Source organism: Loxodonta africana, chromosome 3 (assembly GCF_030014295.1).
Source record: "Loxodonta africana isolate mLoxAfr1 chromosome 3, mLoxAfr1.hap2, whole genome shotgun sequence".
In the NCBI taxonomy this organism is placed as follows: domain Eukaryota; kingdom Metazoa; phylum Chordata; class Mammalia; order Proboscidea; family Elephantidae; genus Loxodonta; species Loxodonta africana.
Window position 1 is genome coordinate 56777152 of NC_087344.1, and position 27173 is coordinate 56804324.

General features: G+C 39.5%; 1 protein-coding gene across 6 annotated transcripts in view; it reads right to left on the reverse strand.

Annotated features, from left to right (window-relative positions):
• USP48 (ubiquitin specific peptidase 48) overlaps nt 1-27173 on the reverse strand; it is a 111079-nt gene that overhangs the window by 71266 nt on the left and 12640 nt on the right. For all 6 annotated transcript variants that reach the window (XM_023551941.2, XM_010593024.3, XM_064281430.1 and 3 more), the window contains exons 2-7: nt 13801-13921; nt 12085-12241; nt 8640-8767; nt 3695-3819; nt 3037-3145; nt 264-397 (exon numbers count right to left, since the gene is read on the reverse strand). In XM_023551941.2, the coding sequence (XP_023407709.1) occupies nt 264-397; nt 3037-3145; nt 3695-3819; nt 8640-8767; nt 12085-12241; nt 13801-13921 (774 nt within the window). The remainder of the gene's footprint in view (nt 1-263; nt 398-3036; nt 3146-3694; nt 3820-8639; nt 8768-12084; nt 12242-13800; nt 13922-27173) is intronic.

The window sequence follows — 27173 nt, forward strand, 5'->3', positions numbered from 1 at the left end:
TAATTTCGTAAAATAAAAAATACAGACTTCCTACTTTTAAAATTCTCACTTATATATATGGCTGGCTTGTTTAAGATAAACATGATTGTGATAAAATCACGAAATAATGGCATCTCAAAATGGCAGACTCTGCCCGTAACTTTCATTCACAAGTCCTGAGTTTCAGATTATAAGCCCCTTGCTATCTTATCTGTCCATGTGAATTGAAACCAGTGCACACCAGTTCACTTACGACAAAGAACAATCCACTCACACATATTTACCTGTCAAAGACAAAACGCATTAGCTGCAAGTTCAGAGTGCAAGGAAGGCTAAGTAGTCGAATCTTCCTTGTCGCATTCTGTTTGCTTTGACAGTTTTCACAGAAGTATCGATTGTCTCCTTCTAATTTTTCTTCCTGATCGGGAATAAGACATGTTAGTTTTAAAAGAAAAGAACATGGAAAAGATTTAAAACAAGCGATAAAATCTCTGATGTAAAATTCCATCTTAATAGCATCCATTCAAGCTATTTAAAATCAAGCAGCTATAAATAATGAAAGACACAGAATTAACAGGTACTATTTTTTTTTTATTTATTTAGCAGTGACATAATTAACTTGTATATATAATAATATTTAAAACTGATGTGCCTCTTTCCAAACTGTATGACTTTTAAAATACTTGTTTCGTATCCTTTGTTCTGATAATTCCACTTCCGGGAATTCTAAGGAAGTAGTTAAAAAAAAAAAAGTCATATGTACTTTAATGCAAAATTAATTTAAGAACAATGAAAAATGGCTAGAAACTACATATGAGCAACAGAATACATTATACATATTAAAAAAAAAAAAAAAAAACTCATGCCATCAAGTTAATTACGACTCATAGAGACGCTATAGGATTTCCAAGGAGCAGCTAGTGGATCTGAACTGCCAAACTTTTGGCTAGCAGCCGAATGCTTAACCACTGTTTCACCAGGGCCCCATCAAAAACCAAACCCGTTGCCGGTTGAGTCAATTCCAACTCATGGCAACCCTATAAAGACTTGGTTAAAATTATTGAGCCATATTCATGAGACAAAGCTAAAAAAGGAGTGCAGGAAAATAAAATGTTACAGCTGACAGTAGTTTCTTTTTAAAAAATGTCCTTGATATTTCTATAATAGCCTTTTGAAACAGATTACAGTAAGTAAAACAATACTGGCCCCATCACTTTCTTCACTTTCCAAAATACCACTCTTCTGGTTTCCTCTTCATTCACTCACTTTTCATTTCTCCTCAGATCTTTTGCCAGCTGCTCGTATCTCCCTGATCTCTTAATGTTTGAACATCCCAGGGCTCAGTCCTGGTCCTCATCTCTCTCACTCCCTTGGCAATTTCCAGGCCTGACTTCTCCCCTGAACTACACCTCTCAAAAGTAAAAGGCCCGAAAACTCGCCACAGTCCACTTTCTCCCTCTGCATATGACAACTTCATGTCCCAACTGGTCAGGCCAAAAACCCCAGTCATCCTTGACTTCTCTTTCTCTCCCACACCCCACTCACTCTGCAAATTTTATCAGCTCTACTTTTAAAATATATCTAGAATCCAAACACTATTTATCACCTCTTCAGCTTAACCCTTGCTCCAAGCTACCATCAACTACCCTTGCCCTCCGTTCAGCCTATTCACAAGATATCACCCAGTTATTCTGTTAAAACAGATCCTATCACTCCTATGCTTACAATCTCCAATGACATCTTCTCTCACTCAGAGTAAAAGTCAAAGTCCTAACAATGATCTATAAAGCCTATGGCCTTTGGAGCCCTGGTAACACGTGGTTAAAGGCTACAGCTGCTAACCAAAAGGTCGGCAGTTCAAATCCACCAGTCGCTCCTTGGAAACCCAAAGGAGCAGTTCTACTCTGTCCTACAGGGCCACTATGAGCTGGAATAGACTCGACAGCAAGGCTTTTTTTGTTTTAATATGGCCTTTAATTGACTCTACAACTTCATCTTCTACCAGTCTGCCCTTGCTTATTCATTTAAAGTCACACTGACCTTCTGGCTGTTCCTCAAATCACCAGGCACACTCTTGTCTCACGCTTTGCACTTGCTATTTCGTATGTCCAGAATGCTCATCTCCCTCATTCTTACACAGCTCACTTCTTTGCCTCCAATTGTTTTATTTCAAATTGCAACCAACGTTATTCATTTTCATCTCTACCACATTCCCCATGACCCTTCTCTGCTTCATTTTTCCTCAAAGCACTTATTATATTTAGCAAACTATTTGTTTCATTTACATTTATTTCACTGTCTGTCTCTGGCCCCACACCACTACCCTATAAGCTCCATTAAGGCAAAATTTTTCTATTTTGTTCACTACTGTTTTCCCCAAAAGCTGAAACAATGCTTGACACATAGTAAGCATTCAACAAATATTTAGCTGAATGCATTCAATAAATGACTACTTCAGGCATGCTAATGGATGTGCTAGAGGAGCAGGAAATGTACAAAAATATTTTAAGAAAGGAAGCTGTATAATCAGATCATCTATTATGCTATGTGTCAGCTCATGCTTGATAACAAAGGTTTCCTCTTAGCAGCTTTACCACTTAGAACAAAAGGGAACCCGATGCTACTACATAAATTGAAATGCACAGAAGTAGAAATATGGAGTGGAGGAACTGAAGAATGACCACACTGATGTAGAAAATATTTGGAAGGAACACATTCTAGCCCTCATTAAAAAAGGCAAGTTAACCTTATGATAACAGAGCTTAGATCTCCTTAAACACTCAACTACCCCAATCACACAATAATCTAGGTTTTCAGATACATAAATTTGCATATAAAATAATCTGAAATAGCCAAAAATTATTTTAAGATGTAGTTTGCTTCAAATAATTTATAATTCAATAGTTTTAAGTTTCTCCAAGATCATTACATAGACAGAGATAGTTCTTAAGTAGAAAAAGCTGGAATAATGAGTCTATCCATTAAATAAAAGTACCATTCAGATTAGCATTTGGCTGTTAATGAGCAGAAACAACTTATACACCAAAACTTGAATACCTTCAAAAATTCCGAGATACAATCTGTTAGCTGTTTGTGGCCTTGGATATTTAATTCCAGTTCATAAAACTTTGATAAAAGCTTAGACTCTCTGCCACATTGATTGCAACTATAGAAAATAAAGTGATAAAATTAAGATCAGAGGGGTGGGGGGGAATCAATAAAGTTCTATTGTATTACATCCTAGAAATGTGAAAGGAATTATTTATAACCTTAGTTCTCTTTCACAGAAATTATTTATACTATGTATATGAAAAAAAAAAAGTAAAACACAGGGATTGGTAAGGCCAACCATATATTTTATGATTAGGAAATAAAATTCTCCATTTTTTAAGAGTTATTTTACATTTATTTTTAATATTCTATAATGATACTAGCCAGTTCCAATTTTATTCTTTCAGCTCACACCACACAGCCATAAAGTAAATGGCAAGAGCTCAACCAGACACAGTTCCCAACACCTGAATGAGATCAACTGCAATTATCAAGTCAGTTGTTTACAGGTTCCCATAGAAACTTATTACTATAAATATTTCACATCCCATGACAAATATTTCACATCCAGTAAAGCTATAACTTACAGCTGAACTAAAAACTAGATAACATAAGCCACTGTCTTAGAATAAAATGTACCAAGAAAAAGCTGAACTAGACTTACACTGTTACATAAGCATACTCTCCACAGAACTGCTGTTGGACAATGTTCCGCACATCTGGATTCTTTTGTTTAGACAAAGTGTCTTCCAATAGAGACATAAAGAGCTTTGAAAATTCTTGGGCATCCTACAACAAAAGTTTGGATTAATAAAAAGAAAATTTGGATCTTGATCTTTTCAACTTCTAATATAAACAGGAATAAATTATTCTAGTAACTACCCATACTTTGAACTTAATATTTTAAAATAAGGACTTCAGCTATGTTCAACCAGTTTGTGCCCACATACAAATTTTCAGGAATCAAACCAACTTTAATGTGTAACATTTGTTGCTGTTGTTGGTAGGTGCCGTCAAGTCGATTTTCAACTCACAGCAACACCATGTGACAGCGTAGAAATGCCCAATGTGGTTTTCTAGGCTGTTATCTTATGGGAGCCGATCGCTAGGTTTTCCTCCCGGAGAGCACCTGGATGGGTTCAAACCACCAATCTTCTGATTATCTACCAAGCACTTAACCATTTTGCCACCAGTGCTCCTAATGTGTAACATACTACATACTAGTTAAATGTTCTAATTCAAAATATGAAAAAATTTTATTTTAAAAAACATTTCACCCGGACGAACAATGAAAACATCACACTGATACATGTTGTAAATCCTAACCTATATACCTGTGGTGGCATAGTGGTTAAGAGCTATGGCTGCTAACCAAAAGGTTGGCTGTTCAAATCCACCAGGTGCTCCTTGGAAACCCTATGGGGCAGTTCTACTCTGTCTTACAGGGCTGCTATCAGTCCAAAAGACTTGACAGTTTGGATTTTTTTAAGCCTATGGTTATAATCAAATTTGGGAATGGGTTGTCTTTGTTATGTTAATCAGGCAGGATTAGTGTACTGTGTGTCCTGAGTCATTGTCTTTTGAGATATAAAAAGAGATTAAGCAAGCAAGCAGAGGAGAGATGGGGTTAGACAGATACCAAGACACATGGAGATCTCCAAGGAACCAGGAAGAAGAAGCAAAAGAGACAAGGGACCTTCCTCCAGAGAGAAGGAGACAGAGACAGAGAAAGCCTTCCCCCAGAGCAGGTGCTCTGAATTCAAACTAAAGCCTTCCTCCAGGGCAAGTGCCCTGAATTCAAACTTCTAGCCTGTGAAAGGGTGAGAAAATAAATTTCTGTTTGTTAAAGCCACAATTTGTCGTATTTCTGTTATAGTAGCGCTAGATTACTAAAACACAATTTTGTAGAACAGTAGGGTAGTGATCTAACAGATAACTAAAATGTGGAAAGTTTTGGAATTGGGTAATAGGTAGAGGTTGGAAGAGTTTTAAGGTGCCTAATAGTAAAAGCCTGAATTGCCTTAAACACACTGTTGGTAGAATTATGTATGTCAAAGGCAAATCTGGTGAGGTCTCAGAAGGAAGTAAGGAGAGCTACAGAGAAAGTTTCTATCATTTTAGAGAACACATATGGTGCCAGCAACACAGCGTTGCTGGAAATGTGGATGTTACATGTGCTTCTGGTGAGGCTTTTAAAGAAAACGATGAACACGTGATTGGACAATGGCGCAAGGGTGATGCTTTTTATGCAGTGGCAAAGAACTTGTATGAATTATGTCCCAATGTTTGGTGGAAGGTAGAACGTGTAAGGATGAACTTGGCTATCTGGCTGATAAGGTTTCTATGCAAGATCTTAAAGGGGCCACATGGTTTCACCCTGCTGCTTATAATAAAACATGAGAAGAAAGAGATAGACTTAAAAATGAACTGAGCAAAAAGAAAACAGAACTTAAAGACTTAGAAAATTCTGTTGTACAAACTATGTGACATGTGTCCTAGAATATTAACCAAGGACATGGCTACACACTCTTTTGTTAGACATTAAACCTGTGACTGATGGCTCTAACCAACTACCAAAGCAGAAAATCCATCAGTTTAGAAAGACAAAAGGAAAGAACACTATCTGCCTCTTGGAATTCCACAGGCAGGAAACAGGCCAAAGGAGCTACACTTGTTGTCCTCTAAGAAAAGGAAAAGACTATCCTTGAAGCAGCTCACAGATCAGCAGGACAGGGCCTTCTCAGTTTCAAAGGACATGGTCTCTTGGGTCTCAAAGGGTGGGGCCTCAGTCTCCTGGGTTTCAAAGAGTAAGACACTAAGTGAAATAAGTCAGTCACAAAAGAACAGGTATTATATGACTCCACTTGTATGAAATATCTAGAATAAGCAAGGGTATACATACAGACCTAAGTTTATCAGTGGTTACCACTTTTGGGAGGGATGGGTAAAGGGGAACTCACTGCTTACAGGACACTGAGTTTCTGTTTAAAGGGTGATGGGAAAACATGGAAACAGGAGGTACAGTTGGTGTCACTGAATTATACATGTGAGGAATGTTGAAAAGGCAAATGTTTTGTTACATATATATTTACCACAATCTAAAAAAAAAAAGGATTTCACTTCATTTACTTAACAAAGGTAAGTCAAAAAGTGTTGCTACAAAATCATAGAAACCTGAAGTTAAACAAAAATATCAAAATGTGAAGCTACCGTTTCTCGACATATCCTCCATCTAGATCTATACACCTCGGAAGGTGGTGTTTCCATCTCTCTAACCCTTCCCCCTAAGAATTCTGAGCTCTCCAATTCACACCACGTCAAAATGACAGTTTTGGCATCCCCAAGGGACTCAAATCATATTCTTTGTAAATGTTCTTTGAGTTTTGGGAACAATAGGAAGTCAAAGAGGCAAGATCAAGGCTGTAGAGCATATGGAGTAATGTTTTCCAAAGAAATTCTCGTAGGACAGCCCTTGCCACCCTAGAAGAATCACCAGGTGCATGGTCATGATGGGAAAAAAAATCCTCCAGGCAACTTTTCTGGCTTTTTTTTTTTTTTTTAATTGTGCTTTAAAGTGGAAGTTTACGATCAAGTCAGTCTCTCATACCAAAAAAAAAAAATTTTTTTTTTAATATGCTCCTAGTTGCTCTCTCTATGAGACAGCACACTCCTTCTCTCCACTATTTTCATCTCCATTTGGCCAGCTTCTGATCCCCTCTGCCCTTCCATCTCCCCTCAAGACAGGAGCTGCCTACATAGTCTCATGTGTCCACTTGATCCAAGAAGCTCACTCTTCACCAGTATCATTTTCTATCCCATAGTCCGGTCCAATCCATGTCTGAAGAGTTGGCTTTGGGAATGGTTCTTGTCTTGGGCTAACAGAAGGTCTGGGGACCATGGCCTCCGGGGTCCTTCTAGTCTCAGTCAGACCATTAAGTCTGGCCTTTTTACGAGAATTTGAGGTCTACATCCTACTGCTGTCCTGCTCCCTCAGGGGTTCTCTGTTGTGTTCCCTGTCAGGGTAGTCATCGGTTGTAGCCAGGCACCATCTAATTCTTCTGGTCTCAGGCTGATGTAGTCTCTGGTTTATGTGGCCCTTTCTGTCTCTTGGGCTCATAATTACCTTGTGTCTTTGATGTTCTTCATTTTCCTTTGCTCCAGGTGGCCTGAGACCAATTGATGCATCTTAGATGGCCGCTTGCTAGCGTTTAAGACCCCAGACGCCACTCTCCAAAGTGGGATGCAGAATGTTTTCTTAATAGATTTTATTATGCCAATTGACTTAGATGTCCCCTGAAACCATGGTCCCCAAACCCCCACCCCTGCTACGCTGGCCTTTGACGCATTCAGTTTATTCTTTGCTTTTGGTTTAGTCCAGTTGTGCTGACCTCTCCCATATTGCGTGTTGTCTTTCCCTTCACCTAAAATAGTTCTTGTCTACTATACAGTGAATACCCCTCTCCCTCCCTACTCTCATAACCGTCGAGGAATATTTTTTCTCTGCTTAAACTGTTTCTCAAGTTCTTATAATAGTGGTCTCATACAATATTTGTCCTTTTGCAGCTGACTAATTACACTCAGCATAATGCCTTCCAGATTCCTCCATGTTATGAAATGTTTCACGGATTTATCATTGTTTTTTATCAATGTGTAGTATTCCATTGTGTGAATATACCATAATTTAACCATTCATCAGTTGGTAGGCACCTTGGTTGCTTCCATCTTTTTGCTATTGTAAACAGTGCTGCAATAAACATAGATGTGCATATATCTGTTTGTGTAAAGGCTCTTATTTCTCCAGGATATATTCCAAGGAGTGGGATTGCTGGATCGTATGGTAGTTCTAGTTTTTTAAGGAAGCACCAAATCGATTTCCAAAGTGCCTGTACCATTTTACATTGCCAGCAGCAGTGTCTAAGTATTCCAGTCTCTCCACAGTCTCTCCAACATTTATTATTTTGTGTTCATTGGATTAATGTCAGCCTTGATAGAGTGAGATGGAATCTCATTGTAGTTTTGATTTGCCTGGCCTTTTTTTTCACCAATGCAGTTTTTGATTTTCTTAAAACTTTTTCATAGTAAGCCCCCGTGGCCGTCCTGTGTCCTTTGAAAAAATCTATCAAGATTATCTCTTTGGAATCCCATAAGACAGTCACCATAACATTCTCAGCAGTCTTCCCTTTCTTGGTTCATCTTTGGGGGCTTCCTGACCTTCCTTAAAAAGCCGGATCCATCTAAAAACTGTTATTTTATGTGAAGGAGCATTCTCATAAACTTGTTACAAAGCATCAATGATTTGGGAAGATGTCCATTTGAGTTTTGTTAAAAATTTGGGATTAGCCCTAACCTCAGAATCGTTTTTTTCCATGGCACAAAAAGTATCCTTCTTGTTGAAGACACTCTAACAAGACTAAGACAAGCGTATCACCGAGAGAATGTGTCTGCAGTCATCCACTGCTCTCAGAGACATGTTTAAACATGTCCGGAATAAACCCGTGGCACATATGAACTGCAACCGTAGTAGCAATACTTCTGACTTACCCTCGTAGTAACATAAACACTTAGGTACTTTTTAATATTTAAAAAAAGAGAGAAAAAAAGCCTCCTACCTGCTGTTGCCCTGTGTCCAATCCCAAGGCTTTAACAAATCCTGACGGGTCAATGTATCGCCTATTACTGTTTTGCAATAAGGCAAACAAGTACTGGAGATGCTCACAAATTGTCTGAGGCTCATAATCTATTAGAAAAGAAAAATATAAGTTTGTTTTTTACAAGTTGTAAAATGCCACTTCCTCTTCACATGGTAACATAATGAAGCACCCTTACATCCAAACTATATTAGTAATTTATTGTAGTTTTAAAACTCTGAAAGGAACAAATTAGCAATCGCATGTCTTGGAAGTACTGAGGCAGCCATGGCTGTCTACATACACCCTCTAAAGGCAAGAGGCTGTACATTCATCACAGCAACAACAGCAATCGCGACTAGTTTCTAGAGTGTCAAATCACACATCCATTCCAGTAATAAAAACCATATTGTACTATACTTACCATTATCATAAGATGGCCAAACACTTTAATGTAATCTCTTTAATGCGTACTTCCCACAAATAGAGCAAGTGACAGGAATCTCAAGCATAGCAATTCACACTTGAGTGAAGAATACAATGAAGTATTGTTAGAAATCCAGGAATTTTAGAATTGCACGTTTTAGTTGGGGGGGGGGAGGGTATGCAAATCGAAAGCAGGGCTCTGAAAGGTCCTGAAACACCTGAGTTAATAGCCTTTATCTTCTGGCCTCTCAGCTCCTAATTCACCCTTCTTTGTCTGCTCTGTGATAATGGAAATGAACTCTAAATATTTCTCCTTTGTCAGCTGGCTTGAGATTGAGTCTTGCCAGTAGAAAGCACTGGAGGGACACACTGGAAGAAGGGTTTTCTCTTGCAGGTTCAGTTGTGTCTCTCTTGCTATCCTGCTGGGTGCAGCTTTCGCCAGTGCTCCGGGTTCCAGCAGCAAACAGTGGCCAGCAGCTTCCCCAAAACTTCCTCTCACAGCTTCACAGCGTAGAGCATATTGTGGGATGCCTCCTGGTCAATGACCTCCCTGGCACACTATAAGGTGACTCTGCAGGGGGTCCCTGAGTCCTGGTATCTCCTGTAGACAGTTTCCAGCAAGTCCCACTAGGAAGGCATCTTGGCACCTTCTCGGCCAGCCATTGAGCCACAGCAGTGTTCTCTCCAAAAAGGTATGAATCTCAGGCCTGGCAGTGAGGTGCGGGTCTCTTCCTTGAGTGCTCTCTCAGCCATAGGGGCCGCTCTCTACATCTGCTATTCCTGAACCCATTAGAGTGGTCTTTGGCTCTAATTCCCCATTACTCTAATTCTCTGTTAATAATTCTCTATATTAAATTATCCCTCTTCAACTGACTGTGTAGTTTCTGCCTCCTGGCTGGACTCCGAATGCTATAACCTCTCACTACTTTGAACAAAGCAGTATCTCATTTGTAAAATAAAGATAAAATCTTACTTCCTGGGGTAGAGGGGCTTTGCAGGCTGTTAAAAGCTACTCAAGTAAGTTTATATCTGTTCTAGCTCTCTCATTTCACAGTTTGGAAATATGTTATAATTACGGTCTAAGACCTTAAATAACTTATACTCTGCTGGTTTTCCTATCTGTAAAACAAGGAGGAACTGAACTACAAGTAGAACTCAGCTCCTCCAACCCGTTCCGCTATACTCAACTGCACCTATCATGAGCTTTAGAAGTGCACTCAAGTCTGTTTAGAGAGACTCCATGGGAGGAAAAAAAGAAGTCACAGGAAAGCAAACAAAAGAAGTGTGCACTCTTGTCAGGGGATATGGTAGACTTTGGTGAAATATAAAAATGCATGTGTTTAGGAAATAAATATTGCTTAGATATACATTAAAGCTACAATACTCAAAGAAGGCAATGGTACCTAATTTTATAAAGTAGAAATTTAGTTTTTACTTGTTTTCTACTGTCTTCTTGTTAATAAATTTATACTTTAGCAAAATAATGCTAAAAATTAACAACTATTCATCTTAAATTACTCATCCTTTATACACACTATTACTTTAAATACTATACTACTAATCTCGATTTAAATATTCACAACTATAAGAATAAAGCTTTGGGAAAACATGTTTTAAGAATTCTTATACACTGTGTTTTGAAGCAAAGATTACTACTGACCAGGGCAAAACTCTGAAGTATGACCACTGTCTACAGGGCTGCAGGAAGATGTGGAGATTAAGAGTCCTATCTTTGCTCTCCTGAAGCCAAAGTCATGAGCCATCAGTCCAAATCAGATCATATAAAAAAGACAGCACAAAGTTTACAGATGGGAACAGCAGTCCAAAGTTCCAGGTTTGACAAAACAGAGAACCCCTGAGGGAGCAGAACAGTAGGATGCAGACCTCGAATTCTTGTAAAAAGACCAGACTTGATGGCCTGACTGAGACTAGAAGGACCTCAGAGGCCATGGTCCCCAGACCTTCTGTTAGCCCAAGACAAGAACCATTCCCAAAGCCAACTCTTCAGACATGGATTGGACTGGACTATGGGATAGAAAATGATACTGGTGAGGAGCAAGCTTCTTGGATCAAGTGGACACATGAGACTACACAAGCAGCTCCTGTCTGAATGGGAGATGAAAGGGCAGAGGTGTCAAAGGCTGGCCGAACAGACACAAAAATATAGAGTGGAAAGAAGAAGTGTGCTGTCTCATTAGAGGGAGAGCAACTAGGAGTATATAGCGAGGTGTATATAAATTTTTGTATGAGAGACTGACGTGATTTGTAAACTTTCACGTAAAACACAATTAAAAAAAAAAAAGTTTCAGGTTTGGCGCTCCCAGACCTATATAATCTCAAGACACCCACTCCCTCTGTCCCCCTCTCAGTTTTGAGAAGAAAAGAGAAAAATGTGGTTCATTCAGCAATAACAACCCACAAACTGTGCTGAAACAAACTATTTTATTCCATTAGGAACAGTGTCAAACTGATTCTGTCTGAATTTTCAATGAGTATAGTAGCTAGCATATTAGTGGCTGATTTAGTCAACATTAGTAAATTTAGCCTTAATTTTAGTAGGCCTATTTGGGAAAAAGGCCAAAAGACTGTGGTTACACTAAAGAATTTATGAAGTCTCTCAAAAAAAAAAAAATTTTTTTTTCTCAAACTAGGCAAAGCAGTAACCTTTTCTGCCTTGTTAACCAACTTTTATCAATCACTAGAAATAAATGGCTCCTAAAACACTTATTTCAGAGAAATCATACCTGCAGACCGTACAAAAATAATCAGACACGCTTCCCTCATTTGACTATTAGCTATTTGGTGCATAAATGATAAATATACAGGGAAAAATAGGAAAATTATCTTGAATCATAACTGTATTTATCAAGGACTTATTAGCATCACTCATGGCACACAGTGAGCACTCGACAGGTAGGTGTCTCCTATTTGGTGAGTTCAGAAATGATCTCGCTGGCAATATACTGAGAAGTGAATCCTCACCCCACCTATTCCCACTAACCTTTCTCTTCTTGGATGCCATCCCCCATCATGTAGTCACTACAAGTACTTGGACATAAGTATAGCGCCTGCCGAAGCTCCAAGTTGAGAAACCATACTTGAAGAAATGTGTTGACATAACAAGTGGCTCCAAGGTTAGTCAGGCCCACAAATGAGTTCTACAAAAATACAAAATTTAGAAATATAAAATCAATTTCCCTTTAAACAAAATACTTATAGGAAGCATTATTTTGAATTTTCCAGATTAAAAAGCTGCCTGGTGACACAACAGTTAAGTGCTCAGCTGGTAACCAAAAGGTTGGCAGTTCGAGCTCACCCAGCCACTCCATAGGAGAACACCTGGTAATGATTACAGCTTAGAAACACTATGGGGGCCGTTACTATCCTGTCACATGGGGTGGCTTTGAGTCAAAAATTGACTCCATGGCACCCACCAACAATAAGGTTGTCCTAATCAACGTGGTTGTCCTTAGCTGCCCTCAAGTCAATTCCAACTGGTGGCAACCTAATGTGTGCACAGTAGAACTGCTTCATAGGGTTTTTAAGGCTGTGACCTTTCAGAAGCAGATTGCCAGGCCTATACTCTGAGATGCCTCTAGGTGGGTTTCAACCACCAGCCTTTCAACTAGTAGGCAAGGTCTTAACTGCTTGTGCCATCCAGAGACTCCTAATTAACATGCTATAAGCACCTTAAGCCTTTCTTGGCCAGAAGGCAGTGCAATTTTCATGAAAGCCCCATTTTGCATTGTCTACAGGAACAGCCTGAAGTCCCTGGGTGGTGCTAATGCTTAAATATTTGGCAACTAACCAAAAAGTTGGAGGTTCAAGTCTACCCAGAGACACCTTGGAAAAAAGGCCTGGCGATCTACTTCTAAAAAAATCAGCCATTGAAAGCCCCATGGCGTACAGTTCTACTCTGACATGGTTGAGATTGCCATGAGTAGGGGTCAACTCGACAGCAACTGGTTACAGAGCGAGCTTAAGGGAGCATCACTGTTCGTCTGTAGTATGTCTTCTTCCCCAGCGATATGAACAAAAAGTTAGAATGGTGGACTCTATGAAAGATCAGTTTCGAACACGCATATATAAGTTTTTCATTTGCCATATTTCTAAAATGCAAGCATTCAGTAGAATAATGAAGTAAAACTTCCAAAAAAGTTTCTTTTCATCCTACAGATTTGGGTTACAACTTTTTCCAAAGATAAGGTTGAGAATTTCTAAATTTACAAAGAATTATATCCCTTTTAAGGGACAAGATATCTTAAGAGACAAGAAACAGCAACATAGTTATTTTGTGAGTTTAGGTTTTATGCTTAGAAAACATTAATGGGTATTTTAAAAAGTAAAACGATTTGTTATATCGTATATTATAATATATAAAATATGAGCTTTAGAAAGCAAAGTAACATATCATTATGGGAGTGTGTTTCCATGAATTACTGTCTCCTTTCAAAGAGAGGAGTTCAAAATAAAACATGTAATGGTAAAGGAAACACAAAATCAGCATTTAAACTAAAATTACTATTTAAAGGCTTACTGGATTACACAGCTACTGTTTTAAATCATGTTAAGGACTACTTCAATTGGAGTGGTTTAGGGTCTTAAATTCCATTACTTAAAACTGCATAGGTTATACAAAACCAGTCATGGTTTCTGATCATGGGGTGAGGGTGGGAGGGGACACCATTTAATAATCCCTTAGAAAAGGATGACCTACCTTTTTTCTCCTCTCACAGTTGGGATCATCGATGTTATGAAAACTATTTTCATCTATTTCTCCTAACCAAATATGCTCACCAATTCCAACCAAGCAATTCGGATTTCCTTTGCAGTTTCGCCTAAAAAGGACCAAAAAAAGAATTACTATTGTTTAAAAAATACTACAGTTCTATGATGAAAACAGAAAAATCCCACTGCCAAGTTAATTCTGACTCAGCAACCCCATGTGTTACACGGTAGAATTACACTCCATGGGGCTTTCTTGGGTGTAAAGAACCAGGTTGCCAGGCCTTTCTTCCATGGTACCACTGGGTAGGTTTATCCCGCCAACCTTCAGGTTAGTAGACAAGTGCAAATTGTTTGCACCACTCAAGGGCCTCAGTTCTACAGCAAGGGACATCTAAATTTAAACTACACTAAGGTATATTATTTCTCATCTGTAAGATTAGCAAAGCTAAGAAAGTATAACAACATACTCAACTTGAGAGGCTGTGGGGATTCTGCTAAAGGAAATGCAAATTAGTAGACTTTTGTTGCCATATCTAACAAAACTACATTACCTTTTGACTTAGCAATCTCATTTCTAAGAATTTACCTCAAAGATACGCCTCCAACAATAAAAAACACACATGCACTAGGTTATTCATTGCACCACTGTTTGTAATTGCAGAATACTACAAACGGCCCAAATGCCCAAACATAGGGGACATGGTACATCCATATGATTTAGAAGATAATACTGGAGTCATTATTCCCAGTCCTTAAGCATAGAGAATGTGACTCAGTTGGAGCTGGGCTCACAAGGACTCACAAGGTCATATCAACTGGGCCCTGAGATACAATGACAGTAGCTAGGACAATCTTGGAAAATATCTTTTAGGGAACCTTTCACATAAACCAATCAAACAGAACACAAAAGACCTTCTACTCTTATCTTTTTCTATTAGCATTTAGTGAATAGAAAATTTGTTGAACCAATGAAGATCCTCCTGACTGTCATTACTGAAACTTGTGCCAATGATTGTTAAGAAAGACAATCCAAAACGTAGGATCACAGTTTCTAGCCAATGTGTGAAAAGGTGAAGCTTTCAATGGCTTGCCCATTTTGTAATGTTAATATATACTGGTCATTCTGTAACATCCCTTGGACATAGCTCTAGCAGCATGCTTGTCATTCTTCCATTCTTGCCTATTCTGTAATATTCCTTAGACTCAGCAGATATGACTCTAGCAGCATGCTTGTCCGTTTTCCCACTTTTGTCTCTTCTGTAGTTTTTCTTGGACTAGGGCAGACATGGCTCTGGCAGTTTGGCTGTCTGTTTCCCACTTTTGCCTCTTTGAATATATGCCAAATAAAACTTTTTTTGCTTTACTAAACTTTGTGATGTTTCTTACCTTACAACACATATAATGGAATACTTTGCAAATGTAAAGCAAAAACAAAAAAACACATGAAGATCTCTGTAAAATGATGTGAAGTAATTTCCGGGATCTATTAAGTGAAAGGAAACCCTGGTGGTGTAGTGGCTAAGTGCTAGGCTGCTAACCAAGAGGTCGGCAGTTTGAATCCGCCAGGCGCTCCCTGGAAACTATCGGGCCGTTCTACTCTGTCCTAGAGGGTCGCTATGAGTCGGAATCGACTTGACGGCAGCGGGTTTGGTTTTTTTTTGGGTTTTATTAAGTGAAAAAAAGCAAAGTACAGACATGTACCTATAGTATGTTATTTTCTAAGAAAGATGCAGAACTGAGAAAATGTATTTTGCTCATTTCAGCAGAAACACAGAAAGGATAAACCAAAGACTAATGAAATTGGTTCACTACAATGCAGGAGTGCGAATAGGGTTTTTAAAAAGGGGGGTAACACTTTTCTGAACATACCTTTTCAAAAACTGCTGACTTTTAGGGCCATGTTAATGTTTCTCGCACTCTCTCTCTCTCATACACACAAATACATAAATAAACAAAACCATACAAATAAATAAAATCAACAAAGGTGATGGGAACTCTAAAATTCAACACAAAGACAAATAAATCAAGCCTATTTAACCAGAATAACAAACCCACACTGAGGCGGGCAGGGAAACTAACCCACGTGAGTTCGGAACAGAGGTATGAGCAAGCTCATTTAGCAGTGTCCTCAGGCTAATGACATCAGGCACAAACACTGAACTCTAATCAGTAGGCTTCCTTTTTAAAAGCAGGGGTTACCAATTCTAAAACTAATTTCTGTACCATCTACTATTGAACAAATAAGTAAATATACCAGGGGAAAAATCAGGTTTTGGAGAACACAGTTACAAATAAGGAAAGGAAGAAAAATAAAACGAATCCTGTAGTACTGATTAGGAATTACAGGTGTAAATTCAAATTCGTAAGTTTTAATTAATACATACAGGTAGGTAGATTAGAGTTGCCAGATAAAATACAGGATAGTGGTTATTTGAATGTCAGATAAATGACATATTTATACTAAAAAATTAAGTGTTGTCTATCTGAAATCCACATTTAATTGGGTACCCTGTATTTTTATTTGCTAAATCTGGCAACCCTGAACTAGGTAGCTTTTTTGTCAGCTGAGGCTTGAAAGCAGTAACACTACAATGACCTAAAGCTCCTTAGAGAAATGGCTGATCCCAGGGCTGGGGGCCAAGGAGAAGTATGAGATGAGCCTGGACTATCTTACTGCAGCCAAAAAGTAAGGATGTATTCAAAGAATGATGGGGTATGCTAAAGGGACACAGGGTCAGCTTGAAGAGACTTCCACTGGCCAATTCTGGGATAATTTAAGCATTGAAATAAATAACAATTATAACTTACTAAATACAGAACCAAACCAGGCCTGGTGGCGCAATGGTTAAGCGCTCAGCTACAAACCGAAAGGCTGACGGTTCAAACTACCAGCCGCTCCATGGGAGAAAGATGCAGCAGCAGTCGGCCTCAGCAAAAGATTTCAGCCTTGGAAACCCTACGGGGCAGCTCTACTCTGGGAGGGGGCCCTGGTGGTGCAATGGCTAAGCACTCAGCTGCTAACCAAAAGGTCAGACGTTCAAACCTACTGCTGCTCCGCAGGACAAAAACAGCCTTGGGATACGTCCAAACTCCCTGAGGGACCAAATTACTGGGCTGAGGGCTGCGGACGGTAGTCTCAGGAAATATCTAGCTCAACTGGCCTAACATAGTTTATAAAGAAAATGTTCTACGTTCTACTTTGGTGATAGCGTCTGGGGTCTTAAAAGCTTGTGAGCAGCCATTTAAAATACTCCACTGGTCCCACCCCAGTGCAGTATCTGGGGCAACGGAGAATGAAGAAAACCAAAGACAGAGGGAAGAGATTAGTCCAAAGGACTAATGGACCACAACTACCACAGCCTCTACCACACTGAGTCCAGCACAACAAAATGGTACCGGCTACCCCCACTGACTGCTCTGACAGGGATCACAATAGAAGGTCCCAGACAGAGCTGGAGGAAAATGGAGAACAAAATTATAAATCACAAAAAAAGACCAGACTTACTAGCCTGACAGAGACTGGAGAAACCCCGAGAGTATGGACCTCAAACACTCTTATAACTCAGTAATGAAGTCACTCCTGAGGTTCACCCTTCAGCCAAAGACTAGGCAGGCCCATAAAACAAAAGGAGACTAACAGGGCACACCAGCCCAGGGGCAAGGACTAGCAGGCAGGAGGGGACAGAAAAGCTGGTAATAGGGACCCCAAGGTCAAGAAGGGAGAGTGTTGACATGTCATGAGGTTGGCAACCAATGTCACAAAACAATGTGTATTAATTGTTCAATGAGAGGCTAGTTTGTTCTGTAAACCTTCCTCTAAAGTACAATTTTTAAAAAAGAAAGAAAGGAAAGCCTATGGAGAACAGTTCTACTGTGACACATGTGGGGTAGCAAAAAAAAAAAAAAGATTTACAGCCTTAGAAACCCTATGCGGTACTTCTACTCTGTACTATAGAGTCCCTACGAATCAGAATCCACTCGACAGCAATGGGTTTTTTTGGTTTAAGTAAAGAAAACACGAGTTCAAGGTGAGATGGAAGAATGGATGGAAGAGAATCTCTTCCTTATACCAACTAAGGAATGACAGAATTAGAAAATCACCATTTGGCATCCATCAGGCAAGGGTTACCAACTGATGCCGGTGGAGGTAAGTGTGAGGAGTAACGGAATATTTACAGTCTCAAAGTAGCTCTTGAAAAGCTATTTATTAATTACAAAGGGAAAATAAAGTAACTTTCAGTGCAGAAACCTGTCAGACACCACCTTAACTAACTAGATGATCAAAAACAGCAATGGTAGCATGTATCTAGGAATACGATGCACTGAGAACACAGCATCACTTCTGTGGTTTCCTGCCGAAAGTATATAATTTAAATCTAATCATGAGGAAGTATCAGACAGACCTAACTTGAGGAACTTTCCACATAAGTGCCCTGTACTTTTCAAAAATGTCAACGTCATGAATACGAAGAAAGATTCAGTAACCGGTCAGAAGAAAAATGACTAACGAGGCAGGACACCTGAACATAACGTATGAGCTAGGATTTTCTTTTGCTATGAAGAACGTTATTCAGACAACATGCAGGTTATGCACTATAGTTTTATTGTTAGCAGCAGAAGACTGGCAACATCCAAAATCATCACTAGGGGACTGATGAAATAAATTATAATGTAACCGAACAATGGAAACTATTGCAATCATTTAAAAAAAAAAAGGATGATGAAAGCTTTTTACAACAGTATCGTTAGTTGAATCAAGGTTAAAAAACCTCACCACTTCATGTTTTAAAAATGGGGTGATACACCTGTTTATTTATATATGCACAAAACAGCAGTAGAAGGATCCAGTTTATACAGAGTGGAAATCACCATCTCTGATGGTTATCTAGGTACCTTCTAGCTGCAGGTGAAGGTAAAGGTTTTCTGTGCTCCTCTATCCCTTTCATACCTTTCCAACTTAGAACTATGTAATGTACTACCACAGACATAACTACAAAAACAAGTAATTGTTTTAAAGTTCTACTTAAACATACTCTTTCTGGCTCTTTGAAAATGAAAACAAGTTTGACCAATTTAAGAGCAGTCTTTGTCAGACTTATGTCAAAGCCATGTTGGAAAATAACTGGAAGCCCTCACAAAAGAAATAAAAGTAGGATCAATCTAGTCAGGTGGGGAGGGGGGTCTAAGGAGTTTTTTGTTTTTTTTTTTTAATGTTTATAACTCACCTCTAACAAGGGAGTTACAATGCTGAGAGTTTTTTTAAAAAATCTTTTCTTTTTTTTCCATAAAAAGTAATTTTTCTCTTCTAACAGAAGAGGATGTAAAGAAACAAAACACTGATTCAGAGACAGAGGAGAGTAACCTAAAATCTTTCTCTGGAATAGTGATAAGGATTTACTAGAAAGAGTCTTTGAAATGAAAAGAATTACATCTAACAGAAATAGGATTACAAGGTCTTTGGGAGACAGTAAAAGATAATATCAATAACTGGAGTGAAAATGTACCAGATGGTATCTACTTATTTTGTTGATTCTTTCCAATCTGCTTTCCAAGGTGTAATACCAAGACTCTTGTGTGTTCACCTCCTCCTCTTGAACAAGGAGGACTTCGTCACATGGCTTATTAGCTGGGGAAAACACTCCTAGGGGACAAACATACACATCGTTCTCAGAATATGGCACCAGTGAAACCATTCAGATTTTAGCCTCCTATTCCTGACAGCAAAATAACAGAAAATAAACAAAAAGGTGACTGTCTCTCCTTGTCCTCACTCCTCCTCCTCCAAAAAATGCACCCATGCTCACAACTTGCCCCAAAGCTGACTTCACAAGGCAGACAGGAACAATCTATGGCCTAAAAATTACAATAGGTTTCTTTAACATAAAATTTTGAAAAGACTTTCAAAAGCTAATGTGAAAGGTTAGGGGTAATTTGCATTACTTGGCCCTAGAGTGCTAGCATTGTTCTTTTTGGCACCTCTTCTTTAAGTTATTCACTGCTGACTAGTTTGCCTTCCAGTCAATTCCAACTCAAAGTGACTCTACAGGACAGAGGAGAACAGCCTCACAGGGTTTCCAAGGAGCGGCTGGTGGATTCAAACTGCTGACCTTTTGGTTAGTAGCCATAGCTCTTAACCACCAGGGCTCCAGGTATTACTGAACAAGTGTTCAATCAGCTAAAACATCATCACGGGAAGTAGCTGGGATGAAGGCCCGGGCAGTACCAATTCCATGCAGAACCTAAGGCTTCTGGGTCCCTATGCCCATATTGGGAACCAAAAAGCCAATGGCAGTACTTTGCATTAAATTCAACTTAGGCCAACTGATTAAAGCTTTCCAAATTGTGGCTAAGCCTTCTGTACATGAGCCCTATATTGCAGGATTTTTTTTCCTATTTGCTGCTTCATGTGGAGGGGCGTCATAGATTGAGTTATGTCCCCCAAAAAATATGTGTCACCTTGGTTAGGTCACAATGCCCATTGTGTGGTTTTCCTCCATTTTGTGATTGCAATTTAATGTTAAGAGGATGAGGGTGGGATTGTAACACCACCCTTACTCAGGTCACCTCCCTGATCCAATGTAAAGGGATTTTCCTCAGGGTGTGGCCTGCACCACCTTTTATCTCTCAAGAGATAAAAGTTAAGGGAAGCAAGCAGAGAGTTGGAGACTAATACCAAGAAGGCAGCACCAGGAGCAGAGCAAGTCCTTTGGACACGGGGTCCCTGCACCTGAGAAGCTCCTCGACCAGGAGAAGACTGAAGACAAGGACCTTCTTCCAGAGCTGACAGAGAGGGAAAGCCTTCCCCTGGAGCTGACGCCCTGAATTTGGACTTGTAACCTACTAGACTGTGAGAAAATTTCTCTTTGTTAAAGCCATCCACTTGTGGTATTTTTGCTATGAAAGCACCAGGTGACTAAGAGAAGGGGTAAAGAATCTACTAAGAAGCATAAATCATAAAAGTATTTGTAATTACAAGCTATTATTACCAAGTCAACCTAAGCACCACAATATCATGCCATGTATGAAGGACTTTAGAATCTCCGGACTCCCGGACTCCCTGCTGTAGAAGAAAATCTCTCCAATTCATCACGATTTCTCCAATGGCAACTCCATTTTACCCCATTAGGAGTAGGTCACAGGTGTCACATATCGTTTATTATGTCTATACCAATTCTCCTATGTTGTTGTTAGGTGCCATCGAGTCAGTTCCAACTCATAGCGACCCCACGCACAACAAAACGAAACACTGCCTGGCCCTGAGCCATCCTCATAATTGCTATGCTTGAACCCACTGTAGCAGCCACTGTGTCAATCCATCTCGTTGAGGGGTCTCCCTCTTTTCCACTGACCCTCTACTTTACCAAGCATGATGTTGTTCTCCAGTGACTGATACCTCCTGATAACATGTCCAAAGTATGTGAGGTGCAGTCTCGCCGTTCTTGCTTCTAAGGAGCATTCAGGTTGTACTTCTTCCAAGACAGATTTGTTCGTTCTTTTGGCAGTCCATGGCATATTCAATATTTTTCACCAATCCACAATTCAAATGTGTCAATTGTTCTTCGGTCTTCCTTATTCATCGCCCAGCTTTCACATGCATATCAGGCCATTGAAAACACCATGGCTTGGGTAAGGCACACCTTAGTCTTCAAGGTGACATCTTTTCAACACTTTAAAGAGGTCTTTTGCAGCTGATTTGCCCAAATGCAATGTGTCTTTTGATTTCCTGCCTGCTGCTTCCACAGGTGTTGATTGTGGACACAAGTAAAATGAAACTCTTGGCAACCTCAAATTTTTCTCCATTTATCATGATGTTGTTTATTGGTCCAGTTGTGAGGATTTTTGTTTTCTTTATGTTGAGGTGTAATCCATACTTAAGGCTGTGGTCTTTGATCTTCATCAGTAAGTGCTTCAAGTCCTCTTCACTTTCAGCAAGCAAGACTGTGTCATCTGCATAACGCAGGTTGTTAATGAGTCTTCCTCCAATCCTGATGCCCTGCTCTTCATATAGTCCACCTTCTCGGATTATTTGCTCAGCATACAGAATGAATAGGTATAGTGAAAAGATACAACCCTGATGCACACCTTCCCTCACTTTAAACCATGCAGTATATTCTATTTTCCTATAGTAGAAAAATATCAGTGTACTTCTTTCTATCGAAGTATAAAACAAAAGACAGATCCAGAGCCCTGAGTGTTTCAGAAATAAGAAACAGGGAACAAACGTTTGCATGGAAAAACATTTCTGTTTAATATGTAAACGCCCTAGCCAGTGTGACTCATTGGAATTACCTAAATGCCCCTACCTCTTGGCCTTCTGGAGTCAACAAACTGTTCCTCAGTTCCTGTGAGGAAGAGCTGCTGCAAAGCAGCCCCAACCCAAAACATGAAAACTTCATAGGCTATTTCAAACTTAAGGAGCTAAAAAATCAGGTTCTCTTCAGAGGCAGATAGGCTAAGCTGCAATGTTAGGCCAGAGACACCTTGGCAGCAGTATAAAGGGTGGACCAAAGTTGAACAAGGTTGAGAAATAACAGTTTTCCTAGTGGAAGATGAGGTGCTAAACCAATTCAGTGCAATGGCAATGGAGGAACTTAGGGACTGATTAGGTAAGTCACTGTGGCTAAATCAGTGCTTAGGGGGGGAATTTGTAGCCGTAAATATTTATATAAGGAAAACAAGGCCTCGAACCATATTCACCTTAGTTTTCAGTTGTCATCAATTCCAGGGTTACTAAATCATCAAATTTTGACAGATTCTTTATATTTTTATGGTAAATCATAGGTAGTAAAATGTACGTACGGGGCCCTGGTGGTGCAGCGGTTAAGAGCTCAGGCTGCTAACCAAAAGGCTGGCAGGCAGTTCAACTCCACCAGCTGCTCCTTGGAAACTCTATGGGGCAGTTCTACTCTGTCCTATAGGGTCGCTATGATTCGGAATTCACTTGATGGCAAAGGGCTTTTTTTAAGTATATATACACATTCATCCCTCCTACAGTTAACTCAGCTCTGAGATAAAATACTGGAATTGTGTAATACATTAGTATTATGGGGGTGTCAAATTAGCTATTTATTGCAGGAATGCCCTGTTTCAAGCTATCATTTAAAAATCAGCACTTATTTAAAAGTTATCTAAAACATTTAATAAAAAACAAACATACATAAAACCATTAATCCCAAAAAACTGTTAATACAGTCTTTCCCCCTCATCCCTTAAGCACTTGGCTCTTAGCCAATGAGAACTGGCCCAGAGACTGTACTGTATCTTCTGGTTACCCTACTACCTACACATTTTTCTTGATTAATGGGCTATACCAGGCATCACTGATTGTTTGGGGATAGCTATGGATTAAACTATGTCCCCTCAAAATTATGTATTGAAATCTTAACCTGTATACCTGTGGATATAATCTAATATAATGTAATCATCTTCCATAATGCAATCTAATGTAATATTATCAATTAGCTGAGGCCATACCAGCGTAGGGTGGATCCTAAACCCAACCTTCCGAGTTATATAAAAAGCAGCATAGACACAGGCATACTAGACACATGTACATGCATGCTGCGTTTTTAGGACATGTGCCATGTGAATACTGCAGAGAACCACGGAATTCCTAGGGCTGCCGAGAAAGAAAAAATCAACAAGACTGAGACCTAATTTAGACTTTTAGCCCCAAGACTGTGAAAAAATAAATGTCTGTTCTTTAAAAGCCACCCACTTGTGGTATCTGTGTTACAGCAGCAACTAAGACAGGGATGTTGTGGGCAATTCTTAATCTGGTTGCACAGATCTCAAACTAAGAGTTTGTTCCAGTGCTCAAGGTTTTACCTTGTGTTGTTGTTGGGTGCAGTCCAGTCCGCTCCAACTCACAGCAATCCTATGTACAAGAGAACGAAACAATACCATCTACTTTGCCAAGCATGACTGGTCCCTGCTGATAATATGTCCAAAGTACCTGAGATGAAGTCTTCCCATCCTCGCTTCTAAGGAGCATTCTGTTTGTACTTCTTGCAAGATAGATATGTTCGTTCTTCCGGCAGTCCACGGTATACTCAATATTCTTCACCAACACCATAATTTAAAGGCATCAATTCTTCTTTGGTCTTCCTTATCCACTGTCCAGCTTTCGCGTGCATACGAGGCAACTGAAAATGCCATGGCTTGGGTCAGGTACACCTCAGTGCTCAAAGTGACATCTTTGCTTTTCAACACTTTGAAGAGGTCTTTTGCAGCTCATCTGCCCAATGCAATACATCATTTGATTTCTTGATTGCTGCTTCCATCGGTGCTGACTTTCAATCCAAATAAAACTAAATCCTTGACAACTTCAATCTTTTCTCCATTTATTATGTTGCTTATTGGTCCAGTTGTGAGGATTTGTTTTCTTTATGTTGAGATGTAATCCATACTGAAGGCTGTACACTTACTTAGATCTTCATCAGTAAGTGCTTCAAGTCCTCTTCACTTTCAGCAAGCAAGGTTGTGTCATCTGCATATCGAAGGCTATGTTAATGAGTCTTCCTCCAATCCTAATGTCCCGTTCTTCATGTTGTCCAGCTTCTCAGATTATCTGCTCAGCATGCAAACTGAATAAGTATGGTGAAAGGATACAACCTTACCTGATTTTAAAGCAGGCAGTATTCCTTTGTTCTGTTCAAACGACTGCCTCTTCGTCTATGCACAGGTTTCTCATGAGCACAATTAAGTGTTCTGGAATTCCCATTTTTTGCAATGTTATCCATAATTTGTTATTATCCACACAGTTGAATACCTTTGCATAGTCAATAAGACACAGATAAACATCTTTCTGGTATTCTCTTCTTTCAGCCAACATCCATCTGATAGCAACCATATCCCTTCTCCATGTCTTCTTCTGAATCCAGCTTAAATTTCTGGCAGTTGCCTGTCGAAATACTGCTGCAACTGCTTTTGAACGATCTTCGGTAAAATTTTGCTTGAGTGTGATATTAATGATATTGTTCAATAATTTCCACATTCTCTTGGATCACCTGTCTTTGGAATGAGCACGAACATGGATCTCTCCCAGGTGGTTAGCCAGGTAGCTGTCTTCTAAAATGTCCTGGCATAGATGAGTGAGCACTTTCAGAGTTGCATCCATTTGCTGAAACATCTCAATTGGTATTCCATCAATTCCAGGAGCCTTGCTTTTTTGCCAATGCCTCCAGTGCAGCTTGACTTCTTCCTTCAGTACCACTGGATCTTGATCATATGCTACCTTCTCAAATGGCTGAACATCAGCTATTTCTTTTTGGTACAGTGACTGTGTATTCCCATCTTTTTTTTTTTAAAACAATTTTTATTGTGCTTTAAGTGAAAGTTTACAAATCAAGTCAGTCTCTCACACAAAAATCCAAATACACCTTGCTATACACTCCCAGAGCCCACTCTCTCCCTCTACTCTCTTTTCGTATCCATTTCACCAGCTTCTAACCCCCTCCACCCTCTCATCCCCCCATCTTCTTTTGATGCTTCCTGAGTCATTCAATATTTTGCCCACTGAACCCTTCAATACTGCAACTTAAGACTTGAATTTTTCCTTCAGTTCTTTCAGCTTGAAAAACACCAAGCATGTTCTTCCCTTTTTGTTTTCTAATTCCAGGTCTTTGCACATTTCATTATAATACTTTGCCTTCTTGGGCCACCCTTTGAAATCTTCTGTTCAGCTCTTCTACTTCATCATTTCTTACATTCACTTTAGCTACTCTATGTTCGAGAGTAAGTTTCAGATTCTCTTCTGACATTTGTTTTGGTCTTTTCTTTCTTTCCTGGTTTTTGGTTTTTTTTCCTTTTCTGTTTTTTTTAATGACCTCTTGCTTTATTCATGTATGATGTCCTTCCACAACATTTTTTTGGTCTGGTTTTCAGTCATTAGTGTTCAATGTGTCAAAACTGTTCTTGAAATGGTCTCTAAATTCAGGTGGAATATACTCAAGCTCCTATTTTGGCTCTCATGAACTTGTTTTAATTTTCTTCAGCTTCAACTTGAACTTGCATATAAGCAATTGATGGTCTGTCCTGCGGTCGGCCCCTGGCCTTGTTCTGATAGATGATATGTAACTTCTCCATCATCTCCTTCCACAGATGGAGTTGATATTATTCCTGTGCTTTCCATTTGGTGAGGTCCACATGTATGGTCACTGTTTACGTTGTTGAACAATTATTTGTAATGAGTACATCACTGGCCTTGCAAAATTCTACCATGGAATCTCCGGCGTCATTTCTATCAAGGTCATATTTTCCAACTACCAATCCTCTTCCTTTGTTTCCAACTTTCGCATTCCAATCACCAGTAATTATGAATGCATCTTGATTGCATTTTTGATCAATTTCAGACTGCAGAAGTTGGAAAAAACCTTCAATTTCTTCATCTTTCACATTAGTGGTTGGTGTTGTTCTGCTGTTATTCATTAGGTCTTTACTGGTCAATTTTTTTTAAAGAAGTAGATCATCAGGTCCTTCTTCCTAGCTTGTCTTATTTTAGAAGCTCCATGGAAACCTGTCCACCGTTTGAAATACCAGTGGCAGCATCACAGCAACACGCAAGCCACCACAGTACAGCAAACGAGTAAGGTTTTGCTACAAAAAAGTAGGTAAATATTCTGCCAAAGTCAACCAGTCTGGTTCCCTTTGGAATCTCTATACTGGATTTGTAAATATATATTTAGTCATAACTTATAAATAGTCCAACTTATTACAACAAAATGTAAGAAAACCTAACTTAACCCAAACTAAACTGAACAAGTCAACCAAATATTAATGAATTGGTTTCAATAATTATTTATTGTGTGAACTGTCCTCCAAAACTTCAAATACTCTGTAATTCCAAACGTCACCACTCTGTCAGAATCACAGTTGCTCAAAATTAGCTGGAGACCGCGGGTGGTGCAAACGGTTAACTCGCTCAGCTGCGAATGGGAAGGCTGGAGGTTCAAGCCGACCCAGAGGTGTCTCAGAAGGCCTGGCAATTGACTTCTGAAAAACCTGCCACTGAACACCCTGTGGAGTACAGTTCTCCTCTGACACACACCCGGTCGCCACGAGTCAGAATCAATTCCATGGCAGCTGGTGGTTCAGGCTTAGGTAGGCCCGTTAAAGGAATTTGTGTATTCCCTTCCCCACCAGTTCCTTCCAACCAAGATCTTCTTGTCGTTTTTTTTTTTACTATATTACTTCACAGTCACAGACAAGCTGATCCCTTTGATGTCAAGAGGTAAAGGGGAAAAATTCAGAGGGCTTCCTTCCTTTGACAGCTGGGGGGTGGGGGTGCCACGGCAGGTTATTACCTAACTTTTAACCCCTTTCCAAAAATTTGGTGACCTGAGCCGACATTCCCAGGCTCCT